The sequence below is a fragment of the Pan troglodytes genome, chromosome Y (assembly GCF_028858775.2).
Source record: "Pan troglodytes isolate AG18354 chromosome Y, NHGRI_mPanTro3-v2.0_pri, whole genome shotgun sequence".
In the NCBI taxonomy this organism is placed as follows: Eukaryota; Metazoa; Chordata; class Mammalia; order Primates; family Hominidae; genus Pan; species Pan troglodytes.
The window spans coordinates 32,433,491-32,453,818 of record NC_072422.2 but is presented as its reverse complement, the minus strand read 5'-3'; the positions used below and the strand labels follow the sequence as shown (position 1 = coordinate 32,453,818).

Genomic DNA, 20,328 nt, shown 5'->3' with positions numbered 1-20,328 from the left:
GGCGGGGCCCTGAGCGTATGCTGTCCCCGCAGGTTCTGGACGTGGCATGACGAGCACTTCCTCTACATGCTCATGGAGTACGTGCCGGGCGGCGAGCTCTTCAGCTACCTGCGCAACCAGGGGTGCTTCTCCAGCACCACGGGGCTCTTCTACTCTGCGGAGATCATCTGTGCCATGGAGTACCTGCACTCCAAGGAGATCGTCTACAGGGATTTGGAGCCGGAGAACATCCTGCTGGATAGGGATGGCCACATCAAGCTCACGGACTTTGGGTTCGCCAAGAAGCTGGTAGACAGGTAAGAGGAACGTGAACTCCGATGGAATCTACACTGCTTGGCAATGAGAAAGGTGGTGGTAGTTGTGGCAGGTCAGGCAGGGAAAGATTGGGAACCAGAGTTTAACTCTCATGTGTAGGAGACACTTGCAACCAGGGATGAGAGAGCCAGCTTGACCCACAGCTCGTTTTAGGTGGGCTGCGATTACTGGCAACTTCAATGGAAGTGGAGGGTATTATCGTTAAGTGAAGTAACTCAGAAATGGAAAACCAAATAGGATGTGTTGTCACTTATAGGTGGGAGGTAAGCTATGGGTGTGCAGGGCATATAGAGGAGTGTAACAGACACTGGAGACTCAGAAGTGGGGAGGGTGGGAGGAGCCAGTTACAGAGGTAATTTCCTGATTACAGATTCAGGAGGCAGTTGTATCTGTGTGGTTCTTTTTTTTTTAAACAGACAGTCTGGGAACCCTCAGTGTTAAAATTATTCTTATGTTTCCCCTGACAAAAATGACGACAACTATCTATACTCTCCTACTCCAAAGTTTCCATTAATTACTGTTTTACTGCCTCAAAATGATACCTTGAGGGATGAGGTGTGGAGTTTTGGTGAAGTGTTGAAATTGGCAGGAAAAACCTGTTACTGCCAAATTTGGTGACAGTGACTTCATTTTACTGTGTCAGAATAATGACATGATGAGTGAATTTGAGTAAGGTATGTAAACTACCATGAAAGACCGAAGACAGATGTAGTGAGAAATGAGATGTGACCAAAAGCAAGACAGGTTGGGCATGATGATTCCAGCATTTTGGGAGGCCAAGGCAGGAGGATCGCTTGATCCCAGGAGTTCAAGACCAGCTTGGGTAACATAGCAAGACTCCCTCTCTACAAAAAATGAGCCAGATACAACTATAGTCCTAGCTATTTGGGAGGCTGAGGTGGAGGATAATTTGAGCCTCGCAGGTTGAGGCTGTGGTGAGCTGTGATTGCACCACTGCTCTCCAGCCTGGGTGACAGAGTGAGGCTCCGTCTCAAAAAAAAAAAAAAAAAAAAGCAAGATGTGTTCCTGTCAAGATTTTGATACCATCCTCATTAATTAAAGAGGTTGATAAAAGTAAAAAAAAAAAAAAAAAGAGAAATGTTATTTTTATTATATATAATTTTACAGTATTTTTCCTGCTATATTATGAAATAAAAAGCTTTTTATACTTTTCTATGGCAACCACAAGGGGGAAGAAATGGACTTTGTGTATATTGTAAGCTTACCAGTTAGAAATTGCCACATTGTAGCCGTGTGTTTGTGTGTGTGTGTGTGTGTGTGTGTGTGACTATACCTTATTTTTGTTTTCTTGGAATCAGTTTTTTATTTTGAAACTGAGTCTCGCTGTGTTGCCTAGGCTGAAGTTCAGTGCAGTCAGCTCACTGCAACTTCCCCCTGTGGCGTTTAGGTGATTCTCCTGCCTCAGTCTCTTGAGTATCTGGGATTACAGGCGACCGCAACCGTGCCAGGCTAATTTTTGTATTTTTAGTAGCGATGTGGTTTCTCCATGTTGGCCAAGCTGCTCTTGAAGTCCTGACCTCAGGTTATCTGCCCACCTTGGTCACCCAAAGTGCTAGGATTACAGGCGTGTAAACATGTTGCAGGCATCCTCAGTATTAGGTCTGTTTTGCAGTTACCCAACACAATTTTTCAGGGTACCTCCTCTTTATATCTGAACAAGTTGTTTGTAATTCTGAACATTTACATCCTTCCAAAGATGCTGTGGTTGGAAAATTGATCTCAACTCTGAACTGTGCTATTATACTATACTGCAGTGAAATACTATATACTTAGTTTCTTTTTTTTTTTTTTTCAAGACAGGGTCTCATCCTGTCACCCAAGCTGAAGTGCTGTGGCACAATCTTTTCTCACTATAGCCTCAAACTCCTGGGCTCAAGTGATCCTCCCTCCTCAGCCTCCGAAGCAGCTGGGACTACAGGCATGTGCCACCATAGCAGGCTAATTTTTTTATTTTTAATTTTAGAGATGTGATCTCACTTTATTGCTCAGGCTGGTCTTGAATTCTTGGCCCCAAGAGATCTTCCCACCTCAGCTTCCCAAAGCACTGGAATTAGAAGCATGTGCCACTGTGCCTGGCCAATTCTATTTTTGAATTTAACATTTTTAGCACCAGACAGTTGTTAAATCATTAAGTATCATTTTATTATTTGTTTATTTATTTAGATGGAGTCTCACTCTGTCGCCCAGGCTGGAGTGCAGTGGTGCGATTTCAGCTCACTGCAACCTCTGCCTCCCAGGTTCAAGTGATTCTCCTGCCTCTCAGCCTCCTGAGTTGCTGGGATGATAGGCGCGTGCCACCATGCCCGGCTAATTTTTATGTATTTTTAGTAGAGACGGGGTTTCACCATGTTGGTGAGGCTGTTCTCAAATTCCTGACCTCGTGATCTGCCCGCCTCGGCCTGGGATTACAGACATGAGCTGTTGCACCTGGCCAAGAATCATTTTATAAAATCTCATCTTACATAGTTTATGAGGTAAAGGGCCTTTTGGCTTAATTCGCCTCAATGGTCCAGAATGCTATGCCAAACTGGGACAATTGTTTAATTGTATAGTGTTCAGCATATGGGAGGTATTGTCCTTGCAAAGCCACTGTGGCGCCTTGTGTGTCTGTTTTGGTGCTGGGCTCTCTAGAGAGTGTATTGTCTATATAATGAACATGCACTGTTTAATATGTAAGAGAAAAGAACTGTTAATATTTTAAATCCCACCCAGTTAAGCCAAGAACAATACTGCTTACACAAAGGGCTTCACTTGGCCTTAAAGGTTTGTTTTGAGGGCAAGTCTAGATGTTTTTATTATTATTATTTTTAAAATTTTCCTCTTTTTTGAGACACAATCTTGCTCTGTCGCCAGGCTGGAGTGCAGTTCTGTGATCTCAGCTCACTGCAACCTCTGCCTCCTGGGTTCACATCATTCCCCTGCCTCAGCCACCCGAGTAGCTGGGACTACAGGCGTGAGCCACCACGCCTGGCTAATTTTTGTATTTTTAGTAGAGACGGGGTTTCACCATGTTGGCCAGGCTGGTCTTGAACTCATCTGAGGTGACCCGCTGGCCTTACCTTCCAAAGTGCTGTGATTACAGACTTGAGCCACCACTGTGCCTGGCCTATTTTGGCCTATTTTTTCTTTTTTCTTTTTTTTTTTGCAGAAGGAGTCTTGCTGTCTTGTCCAGGCTGGAGTGCAGTCGCATGATCTCAGCTCGCTGCAAGCTCTGCCTGCCAGGTTCACACCATTCTCCTGCCTCAGCCTCCTGAGTAGCTGGGACTACAGGTGCCTGCCACCATGCCTGGCTAATTTTTTTTTTTTTTTTTTTAAGTAGAGGTGAGGTTTCATCGTGTTAGCCAGGATGTTCACAATCTCCTGACCTCGTGATCTGCCCACCTCAGCCTCCCAAAATGCTGACATTACAACCGTGAGCCATTGCCTATTTTTTAATTTTCTAAAAACTGGAAACAGGTTCTCACTATGCTGTTTCCCAGTCTAGTCTTGAACTTTTGGGCTCAAGGAATCCCCCCCGACTCCTCAGCTTCTGTAAGTGCTGAGATTACAGGCTTGAGTCACTGGGCCAAGCCTAGACTTTTAGTCCAAAGAAGATAATAGGGGGAGGGATATGTCTGTAGGTGAATGAGTGGATCTTTCCCTTCTCTATCCTGGCATTTTCTCTCCTTCATCTCATCGATTAAAATTCTGGTCTGTGTATTTGTTTCGTTTTTGAGTTATTTTGTGTTGGTTGATTTGTTTCTGTTTCTTTTTTGTCAGTACCCCTATTGAAACACAAATTCTCTTTTCTCTGTCCTGTGTGCCCACCATATTGCCTGGTAGGATGACGTGTTAGAGATGCCCACACAGACCTGGGGAGAGATTGGGCTGTGTTCTTTCTAACACCGCCACAGCACTGATAATAACATGCAGTCACAAACACTCCATTTACAAAGACAAAGAGGGGTGTTTTCTGCCTCCAGTTTTAGTAATGTATGCTCCTAAAATTTTTCTTTATCTAGGGCAACACTGTCCAGTAGAAGTCCAACGCAAATCCCATGTTATTTTAAATTTTCTAGTGTAGTCATGTGTTAAAATATAAAACAAACAGGTGGAGAAAATTTTCATAATGTAGTTTATTTCAGTAATTCAGTACATCCACAATATTTTCATTTCAACATATAATTCATACAAAAATTGAGATATTTTACATGAATTTTTCCTGCTCAGTTTTTGAAATCCCATGTGTATTTTACACACACAGTTCATTTATATCAGGGTGCCGATTCTCATCAGAAATAATAATGGATCTGGTCGGGCATGGTGGCTCACACTTGTAATCCCAGCACTTTGGGATGCTGAGGTGGGAGGATCGCTTGAGCCTAGGAGTTCAAAATCAGCCTGGACAACGTAGTGAGACACCCCATCTAAAGAGAGAGAGAGAATGGGTCCTCCCTCCCCTCCCTTTCGAGAAAAGCCTGACAAATTTATTTGATCATAGTTTTACATGATGCATCATGTAAAACCAGAATGAACACCCAAAGATACCAAAATTAAAAAAAACCCTATTTTTATGCTTAGGTTCTATGAAGCAGGGACAGCCATGTAGAAATGTGATTGGAAAAAAGTGTATGAGCTGATGGGAATAGACTGAGTGGGGAAATCCAGCCAGGCCTGACAGCTCAGAGTCTTCTTTTTTAAAAAATTTATTTATAAAGAAAATAAGTGTGTTTCTTACAGTTTTGGAGGCTGAGAAGTCCAAGGTCAAAGGGCTGCAGCTGGTGAGGGTCTTGTTGCTATGCTGTAATGTGGCCGAAGGCAGGACATGGGCAGAAAGAGGAAAGGTGTCAGTTCAGGTCTCTCTTCCTCTTCTTATAAAGCCAGCAGTCCCATTCCCGTCATGAAAGTCCCACCTTTTTTTTTTTTTCCTTTCTGATTTTATTTTAATTCAATACCTTTTGGGGAACAGTTTTTTTTTTGTTTTCTTTGTTGCATGGAAAAGTTCTTTAGTGGCGATTTCTGAGATTTTGTTGTATTTGCCATCCAAACAGTATACACTGTATCCAATGTGTAGTCCTTTTTTTTTTTTTTTTTTTGAGACAGAGTTTTTCTCTGTTACCCAGGCTGGAATGCAATGGTGCCATCTTGGCTCACTGCAACCTCTTCTTCCCTGGGTTCAAGCAGTTCTCCTGCCTCAGCCTCCTTAGTAGCTGGGAATACAGGCACATGCCAGCACGCCCATCTTATTTTGTATTTTTAGTAGAGATGGGTTTTCACCATGTTGACCAGGCTGGTTTTGTAATCCTGACCTCCAGTAATCCACCCTCCTTGGCCTTCCAAAGTGCTGGGATTATATGTGTGAGCCACCATGCCTGGCTGTAAATTCTTTTTTTGTTATTTTATTTGGAAGTCTAATTCAACAAACCAGAGATAAAATCTTGCATATATTCACTTGTTTATAAATTTGACAAACCATGTTACTGTCCAGTTAATTCATGATGTCTATTTAAGATTAAATGGATGAAGATGGTTTACTATATAACGTGCACCAATTATTTTACTTAATGAACATGCGAAAATCTTAGAAAATGCTTCATTACCATCTTGATATATTGCTTTCTCTTTTTTTGTTTTTGTTTTTGAGACAGAGTCTTGCTCTGTCACCCAGGCTGGAGTGCAGTAGTGCAATCTCAGCTCACTGCAAGCTCTGCCTCCTGGATTCAAGCAATTCTTCCGCCCCAGACTCCCAAGTAGCTGGGATTACAGGCACCCACCACCATGCTCGAATAATTTTTGTATTTTTGGTAGAGACGGGGTTTCACCATGTTGGCCAGGCTGGTCTTGAACTCCTGACCTCAGGTGACCCACCCACCTCTGCCTCCCAAAGTGCTGGGATTACAGGCATGAGCCACTGATAGGTTGCTTTTACAAAGAACTGCATCTTTCTCTGTATGGGTAGTGTAGCTTCTGTAACTTTTTTTTGTGTGGGCTTTTTCTCCTTTTTTTTTTTTTTTTTGACCTTCTTTCTAACAAAACATTTCTCTTCTGGCCTGGCCCCAAGGAAGTTGTGTTCATGGGCAGATAGATGGCTCTGCCCCTGGTTCAGGATTCAAACACTACATGTACTTTTTGAATAAAACTTAAAAGAAATTTACCAGTGTACTGTGGACCACTACAGAATAGATGGAAGTAAACAGGGAGGCTTCATCATGAATGACTTTTTTTATTTTTGAGATGGAGTTTTACTCTGTTGCCCAGACTGGAGTGCAGTGGTGCAATCTTGGCTCACTGCAACGTCTGCCTCCGGGGTTCAAGTGATTCTCCTGCCTCAGCCTCCTGAGCAGCTGGGATTACAGACACGCGCCACCACAGCCAGCTAATTTTTGTGTTTTTAGTAGATTTGGGGTTTCACTATGTTGGTGAGGCCGATCTCAAACTCCTCACCTCATGATCTTGCCCCCTCAGCCTCCCAAAGTGGTGGGATTACAAGTGTGAGCCAATGCGCCTGGCCTTTATTTATTATTATTATTATTATTATTATTATTTGAGACAGGACCTTATTCTGTCACCAAGGCTGAAGTACAGTGGTGGGATCTCAGCTCACTGCACCCTCAGCGTCCTGGGCTTCAGCAGTCCTCCCTTCTCAGCCTCCCAAGTAGCTGAGATTATAGGCATGTACCACCACAGCTGGCTAATTTTTGTATTTTTAGTTAAGACCTGGTTTCATCACGTTGCCCACGCTGGTCTTGAACTCTGGATCTCATGTAATCTGCCCACCTCGACCTTCCAAAGTGCTGGGATTACAGGTGTGAGCCAACACACCAGGTCTTGAATAACATTTTTGAACGTATCCCAGAAAGGTAACGTTTTCATTTTTCTCTTATAGCATGGGGTAAAAACACATTTAAGCATGTTGTGATTAAGTTTTCTACTCACTACATGAATCTCTGTCTTTGTTTTTTGTTTCTTTATTGAGACAGGGTCTTGCTCTGTCACCCAGGCTAGAGTGCAGTGGTGTGACCATGGCTCACCGCAGCCTGGAACTCCCAGGTTCAAGCAGTTCTCCTGTGTCAGCCTCCCAAGTAGCTGGGACTACAAGCCTGCACCACCATGCCTGGCTAATTTTTAAATTTTTTATAGAGATGGGGTTTCACTATGTGGCCAGGGCTGGTCTCTAACTCCTAAGCTGAAGCAATCCTCCCGCCTTGGCCTCCCAAAGTTTTGCTATGACAGGTGGGAAGCACAGTGCCCCTGCCCTCCCCTCTCTTCCACCCCTCCCCTCCCCTCCCTGCCCATCTCCTCTACTCCCCTTCCCCCTGTTCCTTTTTTTTTTATTATTATTTCTTTTCTCTCTTCTCTTTTCCTCTACTCTCCCTCTTCCTCTCTTTTCTTTCTTTATCCTGTTAACTGAATGACTCGTATAATACTTATTTTAAACCACTGCTCATGGTGACTTGGTATTTGGCTTTCCTAGGTTGTCAATATGTTGAGATGGTTTTCTTTTTCTTTTGTGGCTTGCTTTCATCAGGCTCTTGTTTTCTAACAGCAGTATTTCTTATGTTTGTATTTTAAATATTTTGCACACACTTTATTATATATTATCTGGATAGCTCCCCTAAAAGACTTGATGGCAAACTAGAATTATTTCTGGTTTTATGAAATGGTCAAAATAAAATACTGATGCATTTAATATGATTTTCTAAGTCAAATGCATAACACAAGCATCCCTTATTTGAAATACTCGAGACCAGAATTGTTTTGGGTTTTGGGTTTTTTCAGATTTTGGAATATTTGAATTACCTTTACCTGTGAGCATCCCTAATTCGAAAATTTGAAATCCACTGCTCCAGTGAGCATTTCCTTTGAGCTGTGAGCATCATGTCAGTGCTGGAAAAGTATTGATTTTTCGAGCATTTCAGATTTCAGATTTGGATTAAAAATGCTCAACTTGTATACACCTGTCTTTAAACTATAACAGGTGATTTCTTTCTCTCCAACAGTTCTTTTTTGTTTGTTTGTTTTTGGTGTTTTTTATTTCTCTACAACAATTTTTTGTTTTTTTTGTGTGTGTTTTTGTGTTTCTTTTGAGACAGGGTTTCACTGTATTGACCAGGATAGTCTTGAACTCCTGGCCTCAAGTGATCCTCCCACCTTGGCTTCCCAAAGTGCCAGGATGGTATCCGTGAGCCACTGCATTGGGTGCAACAGCTCTTTCCTAGTTCTTCTGTTGTAGCATTTTAAGTCCAGATGTTACATTGATTACTGTCCTCTGGGTTTTTATTTCTAGCATCTAGGGGTAATATTGAACCTAATCTTTTGAAATTTCTACTTAATCCTTTCAAATACACACAGGAATAGAGAGTAGTTCATATTGAAACCTTGTGGTCCCATCACCCAGCTTCGATTGTTATCAAAGCTTTGCCACTTTGTTGGTTTTTTTCTCTTTGCCCATTTGTTTCTTGAGTTATTTTAAAGCAGATGCACTCCATCCTATCTCTAATAGATAACTCCCTTTAAAAAAGAAATTCAATGCATTATCACATCTGACCAAACTAATTTTTTTAGGAAAAAAATCCAGCCTGGGCAACATAGCAAGACCTCATCTCTGCAAAACATCAGAAACAAAAAAATTAGCCTTCCATAGGTTAAATCCACCCTGCTGTATGTCTGTTAATAAAGTTTTATTGGAACACAGGCACATCTTGGGGGATATTTCTAACAGAGACCATGTGATCTACAAAGCCTAAAGTATTTGCCATCTGGCTCCTTAGAGAGAATATTTGCCCACTCCTGAGCCAGTCCATTTGCTTTGTGAACGGTTAAAATTGACCAGGAACTTTTTGCAGTGGAGTATTATTTGACCATGAAAAGGAATATAGTTCTGACACATTCTACTCCACATTGGTAAACCTTCAAAACATGATGTAGGATGAAATAAGCCAGACAAAAAAGGGGCCCTAGATTCTTCTAAGTCATAGGGACAGAAGGTAGAATGGTGGGTGCCAGGGGCTGGGGAGGTGCAGGGAAGGGGGAGATACTGTTTAATGAGGAGGGAGTTTCTGTTTGGAATGATGAAGTTCCACCAATGGATGGTAGAGAGGGTTGCACAACAAGGTTGATAGGCTTCCCGCCACTGAACCATACACTTAAAAATGATTAAAATGGAAAATTTTATGATAGCTGTATTTTACCAAATAACTGTATACATAATTGTAATATTTAATTAGACATAAATAATACATCCTGTAGTAAATTTATATATTTAAATATATTTATCTCTTTAATATATTAAATATTTAAATATATTCATATGTAAATTTAATATATAAATATATTAATGTAATGTGTTAATTAAGATAACATAATGTATTAATATAATATATTCCGATTATATTTGAAACAAATACAATGTAATTTTTAAACATAATTATATTTTAAAAATATATATTTAATATAATTATATAATAAACTGATATTTTATATTTAATTAAATGTTACATATGTAATTAAACTACTGAATACTTTTATATGCTCATAAATTATGATATAAATATATATTTAGAAAGTTATATGTAGCTATAATTATACAGTATCCATAGTTTTCTATATATAATTTCATAAATGTATATTTATAATTTTTTAAATTTAAATTTATATATTAGTATGTGTTACACATTTAGTGTTTACATTATATGTTCAAATTTAAATGTATACATTTATAAATACATAATTATTTTATATATATTTCATAACGTCAGAAAAGTCTTTCTACTTACTTTGGACGTTTTCCCTTAGCTTCTTACTTTTGAGCATTTAATGGAAGCCAAGGAGGGCCTGAGATGTCGAGTCTGTTTGCAGTCCGTGTTGTTACTGTCCCTTCAGCCCTGTTTAATTTTGCTATAGTTCATACTAGGAGGTGGGTATTACTGTGCCGAGGTTGGTGACAGACACACTTCTCCCTGCTGGTCAGTGGTGTTTCGGAACCATAGTCACCTAGGAAACCCCTCCCAGGGCCTGGGCTGGCCATCGGAAGCTGTCCCATGCTTGCGGACATGCACCTTCTCCCTTGACAGTCCTGAAATTCTCAACTGTTTGTTCCCATCAGACAGTTCTAGGAACTGTGATTGTGTCCCTGTAAAAAAACAACGATGAAAAACTTTCCTTTTTCTGAGAAACCCCCACACCCTGCTTCTTGATTGTAACCCAAGATCCTATAAGAAAAGGCGTGTAGTATTTTCATCATGAGTACTGAGCTAACATCTATTTCCTGAATTACCAAATGTAGAGAAAACACTCCCATACTTTTCTGATGAAAAGGAAAAAAATCCATTCGTTTCTGTAATCAAGAGTAAAAGCTGTCATCAGCTGTCCATATTCTTCATGAGCCCCTCTGTGCCCCTGTTAGCTGAGTGACATGCTCACCATGTCGTAAAGCCATGAGGAGAGACAGAAAGTGAGGCTGGTGACGCCACCTGCTAGGACGTAAGAGGGACTGGACTGAAACTGAACTGGGAGATGTCATCCATTTCTCTCTCTTTTTCTCTTTTTATTATGGTAAAATACCCTTAAAATGTACCGTAGCAACCATCTTTATTTATTTACATTTTTATATTTTTTGAAACAGGGTCTTGCTCTGTCAGCCAGGCTGGAATGCAGTGGTGCAATCATGGCTCACTGCAGCCTCCAACTCCTGGGCTGAAACAATCCTGTTGCCTCAGCCTCCTGAGTACCTGAGACTAGAGGGGTGAGCCACTATGCCTGGCTAATTTTTAAATATTTTTGTACAGACAGGGTCTTGCTATGTTGCCTAGGCTGGTCTGGAACTCTGAGGCTCAAGTTATCCTCCTACCTTGGCCTTCCAAAGCATTGAGATTATAGGCATGAGCCACTGTACCCAGCCCGTTTGAACCATCTTAAGTTGCATAATCTCATGGCATTTATTGCATTTACCATGTCGTGCAACCATCACCTCTCTCTAGTTCCAGAACATTTTCACGATCCCCAAAGAGAACTTGTATCTGTTAAGCAATTATTCCCCATCCTAAGCCAGGATGGTCTCATCTTAACTTGATCGCAGCTACAAAGATCATGTTTGCACATAAGGTCCCACTCACAAATACTGGGGTTTAGGACTTTGGGGGGTGCACCGTTCAGCCAGTGCAGGTGTGGCGGAAGGCGTGGGCATTAAGAACACAGGAGTCATTGGATATCTATACTTTATAGATAATCCTATCCTTAGCTCTGTTTCTCCTTCGTTAACATGGCCTCCTCCCTCCCCTCCCCCCGGCCATAGTGAAACTAAGAACAGTGAGAAAACTGAGAACAGCAGGTGTCACCTTCCTTCTACCCAAAAGCCAGGTGAGCAAAAGGAGATAGGAGCAGGGAAGTGGATAATTCACTGCCCAGACCAGTGGTCTCGACATAACACTCAGGCTGTCTCATCTCATATTCATTCATGCAGTCAGCATCTCTCCATAGCAGCGTATGCCTCTCTGTACATTCAGCTAGGCATTGGGGCTTTTTGCAGGAAGGAGTGACTCTAACAGGGCAGGAGTCCTCCTGAGGCAGTTAGAACCTGGGTACTTATACAACCTTAGGTGTGTGTCCTTACCCTAACATGGAGCCAAAAAGAGCCTCATCTTTTTAAAGGTAAGTGGAAGTTGCAACTAAATGCCTATAGGATGACTTGCGGCCACTTCTACTTTGGGTTCGTATCAGCTAAGTTCTATGCTTTTAGCTACTTTCAGGCCATTTTGGATGGGCTAGCAAGGTGAAAATACAAAATTAGTAGGCCAATAAGTCAGTCGTCTTGCAGAGTAACAGAAATGTTATGCATTGAATCAACTAGGGTGTACTTGGAGTTGATTCTGCTGGGAGGGGCCGGGGAGAGGATGTTTCTAAAATAATGTGCATTGTACTTTCCGTTTGTAGACTTAAGTCTAATGAGTGAGAAGCACTTAATAGGACCACAAGGGGATCCTTGTTCCATGCTTAGATCTAGCATGCAGATAAAGTAAGCCCCTTCCCACATTCCTCCATGGGAAGGTAACTTAATTTCTCTCCTTGTCTTCTTTCTTTCCTGACTTGTATCTGCCAGAGCCTGCAGTACTTTTTTTCTTTCTTTTTTTTTTTTTCCCTTGAGACAGGGTCTTGCTCTCTTATCCAGGCTGTAGTGCAGTAGTACTATCATGCTCCCTGTAGCCTTGAACTCCTGGGCTCAAGTGATCCTCCCATCTCAACTAGCTGACACTACAAACACCTGTTAGCATGCCTGGCTTTTTTTTTTGAAATGGCATTTCGCTCTTGTCGCCCAGGCTGGAGTGCAGTGGTGCAATTTTGGCTCACTGCAACCCCCACCTCCTGGGTTCAAGTGATTCTCCTGCCTCACCCTCCCAAGTAGTTGAGATTACAGGCGCTCACCACCATGCCTTGCTAATTTTTGTATTTTTAGTAGAGACAGCGTTTCACCATGTTGGCCAGGCTGGTCTCGAACTCCTGACCTCAGGTGATCTACCTGCCTCTGCCTCCCCAAGTGCTGGGATGACAGGCATGACACCGTTCTTGGTCTTTTTTTGGTAAAGAAGAGGTCTTGCTATGTTGTCCAAGCTAGTCTGAGACTCCTAGCCTCAAGCAATCCTCTTGCCTTAGCCTCCGAAAGTATTGAGATTACAGGTGTGAATCACCATGCCTGGCCTTGCAGTACTTTTATTTCATGGATGGCCGACAGAATTTGAAATTTGGATGGCAACCAGTTTGTTGTTATCCCAAGGGCTTACAGATTAGTGTGGAAAAGTCTGTTGTCTGGAAAGAGGTGGGGTATGGAGGTGTGGTGGGGAAGGGAAGGAAAGATAACAGTAACAACATTTTGGGTGGGTTCCTGCAAGCAGGAAGCTGAGGAGCTGAAGCCAAGATACGTGCCCACACCACTGCAAACAGTGTGGACTCAGGCAAGATGTGCTGGCTATAAAATAGGCTTTGCACATGCTTGATACATTGTGCAAAGAACTCGAGAGTGGATAAACATGTACATTACCAGGCTCTATGGAACTTGCTTTTTGTTCTCTTTACATTCAAAAAAATATGTAAGTATATATTTTTTAAAATGTAAAAAAAAAATTACATATATAAAAATATATTATAAAAAAGAAGGGCCTTTGCAAAGCATCTATATTTTTTTCCCCTCCAGGGGTGTTGCTTCTTTCTGCCTGTCTACAGACGGGCCCCACACACCAGGCTAGGAAGCATGTGTCAGGAAGGGTGGATGTGGCCTGCAGGTGTGCTATGGGTCTGAATTGCTGAAAGCCTGAAGCGACATTCTCCCCAGCAGTAGAGTGCCAATTATGGCCTAGACACAGTCCCCTCTTTGAGGTTACTGATACTCAGCTCCTTTCCAGCCCATGAGTCTTCCAGCTTCTGCTGCAGTCGTTGTTATATTGCCCTGACTTTGTTTAGCAGTTGCTTCTGTAACCAAAACACAGGTTCAGCCCCTTGCCATTTGCAGAGTGCAATTAGCAAGAGCAAGGTCTAGTGTAAAGAAAGTGAGTTTTTATTCCAGAGCTTTCTTAGGGTAAGAAGTACAGGCTTCCTGCTTGAGGCCACCCCTTTGTTTTCGGAGCACAAAGCAGGCACTTTTAAAATGGCATGCAGGGGAGGAAGTGTATTTCCGTCTTTACACTGGTTTCCGGGGGCAAGAAATGTTTTTTTTTTTGCAGAGGGTAGAGAGTGAAAGAACACATACATAAGCTCTGCTGACCATCCAGTCTCAGTTACAAGTAAGGACTCTGCTCTTGCACTTTTTTTGGGGGTGGGGAGAGTCTCACTGTGTCGCTCAGGCTGGAGTGCAGTGGTGTGATCTTGGCTTACTGCAACGTCTGCCTCCCAGGTTCAACTGATTCTCCTGCCTCAGCCTCCCAAGTAGGTGGGATTACAGACATGCATCACCACACCCAGCTAATTTTGTATGTTTAGTAGAGATGAGGTTTCGCTATATTGGCCCGGCTGGTGTTGAACGCCTGGTGATCCACCTGCCTTGGCCTGCCAAAGTGCTGGGACTACAGGCATGAGCTACTGAGCTGGCCTAACTGAGTTCTTGAATTATTCTTTTCAGTGACACTTTTTTTGTTTGTTTGTTTGTTTGAAGGATAAAGGATTTTTTAAAATTAATTTTATTTACTTATTCATATATTTACTTTAAGAACTTTCGTTTTAGGTTCAGAGGTACATGTGCAGGTTTGTTATATGGGTAAACTGCATGCCACTTGGTTTACGAATTATTTTGTCACCCAGGTAATACACATCATACGTGACAGGTAGATTTCCCATCCTCATCCTCCTCCCACCCTCCATCTTCAGGCAGGTCCAGGTATCTGTTTTTCCCCCTCTCCGTGTCAGCGTATAGCCAGTGTTTAGCTCCCACATATAAGTGAGAACATGTGGTATTTGGTGCGTGATGTGAGTCCACTTAGGGGAATGGCCTCTCCACCTCCATCCATGCTGCTGCAGAGGACATGATCTTGTTCTTTTTCCTTTAATTAATTAATTTTATTCTTTATGATTTATACTAGGACAGGTATAAATAACTCAAAAAAAATGAGGTTTTTTTTTTGCTTCTGAGTAACAGTGGTAACAGTACCAGCAACAGGAGCAAGGATGATAAAACCAATTCTTAGCTTCCAAGCCCGTTAAGAAATGTTTCTATGGAAAGAAATCGGCGAAAACAATGTTACTGTCTTTACACATTAAAATATGTGCACAGGAGGGTAAACGGAGCGTGGTTTTACTCAACGAAGTTATTGTAACAATCAGAGCTTCTAAGGTGACTGCATTAGCCAAGGACCACTGAGTGTTGTGGGGGCCTGTCTCTGTCGCCCATATAGGACTTGGACCCTCTGTGGAACACCTGAGTACCTAGCCCCCGAAGTCATTCAGAGCAAGGGCCACGGAAGGGCTGTGGACTGGTGGGCCCTCGGCATCCTGATATTCGAGATGCTTTCGGGGTAAGTAGAGTCTCTGTAGAGAATCTTCATCTTACAGGCCAGCACCCCCTTCCCCCACCCATTCGTCCACTCGGCATTTCTGTAACCTTGAAAACGGTACGTGAGTGTCACAAACACACAGTGTGGCTGCACACACATCTGCTGCCCTGCTGAGGTTGGCAATGTGAATTAGCAATTGAGCTTGTGTGAATAAGAGGCAAAAAACCCAAACTTGTGAAGCAACCACCCATGCATGCCCATTGAGATTTTTATATTGAAATATCCATATCTTCTTTAAATATACAATTAACATTCTGGGCTGCTCTGAAGGTAGTGAGTTATCTCAGTTGATTTTCACAGTCAGCTACCAGTTGAACTCCTTACTCTGCTTTTTCTCCCCTTATCACTTCTGTGCTTGATTAGTCTTAGAATTTAAAAATTAAATACAAAAAATAACCTTCTGCACTGACGCTTCCTGAAGCAATCTGCAGAGGTCAGGAGGGCACAGGTTGGGTCAGTGTAAATCAGCCAAATACAATTGAGTGGTTTCTGGATGAACAGCTGGCAAGGAAGGCAAGAATGTATTCTTTCCTAAAACCCCAGACTTATACCAGGAAGGAGTCCTGATCTAGACCCCAACAGAGGGTTGTAGGATCTCTTGCAAGAAAGAATTCAGGGAAAGTCCATAGATCAAGTGAAAGCAAGTTTATTAAGAACGTAATCCTGTAATCCCAGCACTTTGGGAGGCCGAAGAGGGTGGATCACGAAGTCAAGAGATTGAGATCATCCTGGCCAATGTGGTGAAACCTGTCTCTACTAAAAACACTTAGCTGGGCCTGGTTGGGTGCTCCTGTAGTGCCAGCTACTTGGCAAGCTAGGGCAGGAGAATCGCTTGAACCTGGGAGGCGGAGGTTGCAGTGAGCCAGGATGGCACCACTGCACTCCAGCCTGGTGAGTGAGATTCCATCTCAAAAAAAAAAAAAAAAAAAAAAAAAGAAAGTAAAAAGTAAAAGAATAAAAGTATGGTTACTCATTAGGCAGAGCAGCCCCAAGGGCTGCTGTTTGGCTATTTTGGTGGTTATTTCTTGACTATATGCTAAACAAGGGGTGGATTTTTCGTGAGTTTTCCGGGAAAGTGGTAGGCAATTCCTGGAGCTGAGGGTTTCTCCCCTTTTTAGAGCATACAGGGTAACATCCTGACCTTGTCATGGCATTTGTAAACTGTCATGGCCCTGGTGGGAGTGTCTTTTAGTACCTAATGCATTATAATTAATGTATAATGAGCTGTGAGGATGATCAGAGGTCACTGTTGTCACCATCTTGGTTTTGATGGCATTTGGCCGGCTTTACTGCAGCCTGTTTTATCAGCAGGGTCTTTGTGACCTGTATCTTGTGCCAGCCTCCTATCTCATCCTGTGTCTTAGAATGCCCTAACTGTCTGGGAGTGCAGCCCAGTAGGTCTCAGCCTCATTTTACCCGGCCCCTGTTCAAGATGGAGTCACTCTCGTTCCAACGCCTGTGATACCTGTGTTGGGTGAGATTTGGAAGTCAGGAGGGGTGCCATCCCCCCAGCGACCACATAACAGAGAGGTCGGTCATTTGTTGGGATGTCAGCATGATTGAGTGTTCAAGTCTAGCATATGCCTGAGACAGCTCCACTATGACTTGAGCAGAAACGCAAAGGAAGCACGCAACACTTGGAAACCCAGGACGTGGGCGTCATCCTCGTTCTGTTGTTAGTGCTAAGATGACACAGTAGCATGGCACTTTTCCAGATAGGAACCTGTAGGAAGGAGTGAGCTACGTGTCAGAGGAACTGTTGCACCGTGTGGCTCTGCACGAAAGACTCTTCTCTAGGATGAAGACGAGAGGAAGCCCAGCCAGCGAGGGCCCAGAACACTGGTTGGGGGATCCTCTGCCGCGCTTTGCCACAGCTGACACTCTGCCTCCTAGGTTCTCTCTTTTCCTATTTCCTTCTTTCTTCTGCTTGCCCCCGAGTCTCAAAGACAGACACCAGCGTATCCTCTGAGTGGCCTCCATTGTCGCAAAAGCCAGATCCTCTCTCACATCTCTCTGATTCCCTGCAGGGGGTAAAGACCAGAGTTTTACTGGGGAACCTTCCCTTTCAGTTGGAAACAAAGGAGGGAAGAAAGAGAGGCATTCTCCTGCCCGGAAGGTGTGTCTAAGCCAGATCCTGCTGGCGGGGAGCACCGAGCGCTTGTTCCTGGGGGTGTGGAGCATGTGACATTCTAACATCCACCTCAGGAAATCCAGGCAGTCGCTGACTTTGGGGAGCAGACAGGGGTCATTGCCCTCGTGTGCTTATCTCTGCCGTGTTTTATGAAAAAAGTGAATCCGTTAATTCCCACACTAGCTTAGGGATCTGAATGATGTTGAACAAGCATTATCAAAGAATTCCACGATGAGAAGCAAAGGGAGGAGAGTGGAACTTTTGAAAACCTGTATTTCATTGTCTGGCTATCCGTGTATTGTTTATCATCCATCCATCTACCCATCTATCTTTTTATCTAAGTCTGTATACTTATCCATCCATCCACACACCCACCCATTCATCCATCCATCCATCTATCCATCCTTCCACCCACCCACTCCTTTTCCATCTCTATCCACCCAACCATCTATCCATCCATTTGTCCACCCATCCATCCATCCATCTATCCATCCATCCATCTACCCACCCACCCCTGTCTATCTCTATGGTCTACCTTTTATGTATGTGTATACACATGTTTTTCCATTTATCCTTATCTATCATCTGTCCAAGCTCTCATTTAGATATTTATATATCCATCTCTCTGTCCATCTTTTTATCTCTATGATATTTTTATCTGTCTACCTACCTATCATCTATATATTTACCTGTCATCCGTCATTCATGTATCAGTCTATCTACTTCCTATTCATGTGTCTTTCTGTTTATCCAACTGTTAATCATTGATCTTTCTATGTAACTGTCTACCTACTTACCTATCCATCTGTGAATCATCTCTCTACCTATTCATCTGTCTGCTTTTCTATATATCTATCTACCTATTCATCTATCAATCATCTATCCACCTACCTACCTACCTACCTATCCATCTATCTCTGCCTGTCTGTCTGGCTATCAAACTCTACCTACCTACCCGCTGGTCTTTTGAATTTTCCTTTACTCTTTGCTGAGACATGCCTACAAATCACATAGAATCAAACTTCTCCATGTGCACCTGAGCCCATGATGTCCTAGGCAAACCCAAAAGGTTAAAAATAACTTAGGCAGGCTGGGCACAGTGGCTCAATCCTGCAATCCCAGCACTTTGGGAGGCCCTGAGGTTGGGAGTTCGAGACCAGCCTGACCAATGTGGAGAAACCCTGTTCCTACTAAAAATACAAAATTAGCTGGGCATGGTGGCACATGTTTTTAATCCCAGCTACGCAGGAGGCAGAGGCAGGAGAATTGCTTGAACCTGGGAGGCGGAGGCTGCAGTGAGCTGAGATCGCACCTCGCCATTGCACTGTAGCCTGGGCAACAAGAGCGAAATTCCCGTATCAAAACCAAAACAAAACAAAACAAAAACGCATATTGATTGGCATCCACCCAGGGAAAAGCACCACATTTTCCCTCTATGATAACACCGACCACACGAGGGCAGCATTGCCTAAGGATCATTCATTGTATGCTGGGGTCTGAAGAGTGAGGTGCATGTGCCTCAAATTTTACTGGTGATTGGATAGAATAGCCTGTTATTAGAATGCAATATACTATTAGAACATAATGTTACAATATAACAAAATTATTAGAATATAATTAAAACAAAATGTTAGTCTCAGGGTACACTGAAGTTAAAATACATAAAAATAAATTTAAAAAGAAAAGAATATTACAATCAGAACTATATTGGAATTATTATATAAAGTTATCAGAATTGTTAATGGGCTATAATATATTAGAATATTTAAATATATTAGAATACAGTAGAATGGAAAATAACCTAATTATAATATATCATTAGGCTAATTGAAAATTAATATTCCAGGTGTGGTGGCTCACACATATAGTCCCAGCACTTTGGGAGGCTGAGGCTGGTGGATCACCTGAGTTCAGGGGTTCGAGACCAGCCTGGCCAACATGGTGAAACCCCATGTGTACTAAAAATATCAAAAAATACTAGCCAGGCGTGGTGGTAGAAGCCTGTAATCCCAGCTATTTGGGAAGCTGCGGCAGGAGAATCACTTGAACCTGGGAACGGGATGTTGCAGTGAGCTGAGCTCGCGCCAGTGCACTCCAGCCTGGGCAACAGAATGACACGTGTGTCTCAAAAAAAAAAAGAATAATTAAATAAATAAACATCTCCCAGTCTAAAGCCCAGCCTGCTGTCCTGTGCCTTTTATGAGACAGGGAGCTGTTGATTCAGAGTAAGCCTGCTTTTATTTTCCGTTTTCCTAATTAGAATCTATTTCTGGGTGAATTTTTTCCCCTATTTCTCAGCAACCTTGTGTCTCTTTGCACAGGTGGGTTTTGTAAGAGTGGCAAGCCTCGCCAACCCCAGCTCTCCCTAGGCATTTCTGGGCTCTCCCTCCACTCTCGCTGGCCTGAGCTCTTGCCTTGACGGAGATGCAGGATACAGCTTTCTCACAGTCTCCTGCATCTCCTTCTGCCTGCAGTACCTTTTCATTGAAGCAGCTGCAGGTGTCTTGTCTATGTGTGTCCCTCTTCTGTTGAGAGCCCACATGTAGCTTCCTGGATGACTGGAGTAGAATTGGAGGCTCGTTATCGTGAGGTTCTGAGACAGTCTGTCTGTGGGTTGTCCACCCGCCTTAGACAACAGCCTCACCCCTCCTTGTCTTCCCACTGCTTTTTAAACATGCCAGGAAGCCTGACCTGTCCCCCTGCCTATGGGCGTCCCTGGGGCTGGCCCTTTCTCTTCCACTACACGTGTTGCGAGCTCACCTGTTACTTGCTCCCAGAGCCCTCTGGGGCTCCTCCTGTTCTCCTGGGCCATGCCCTGTCCGATCAGCCCATCTGTTTTCTTTATAC

The 20,328-nt window shown here is 42.9% G+C and overlaps 1 protein-coding gene across 1 annotated transcript in view; it reads left to right on the top strand.

Moving 5' to 3' along the window:
• The window catches only part of PRKY (protein kinase, Y-linked), a 102,838-nt gene that overhangs the window by 51,612 nt on the left and 30,898 nt on the right, over positions 1–20,328 (top strand). The window contains exons 3-4 of the mRNA NM_001193662.1: positions 33–296; positions 15,192–15,311. Of these exons, the coding sequence (NP_001180591.1) occupies positions 33–296; positions 15,192–15,311 (384 nt within the window). The remainder of the gene's footprint in view (positions 1–32; positions 297–15,191; positions 15,312–20,328) is intronic.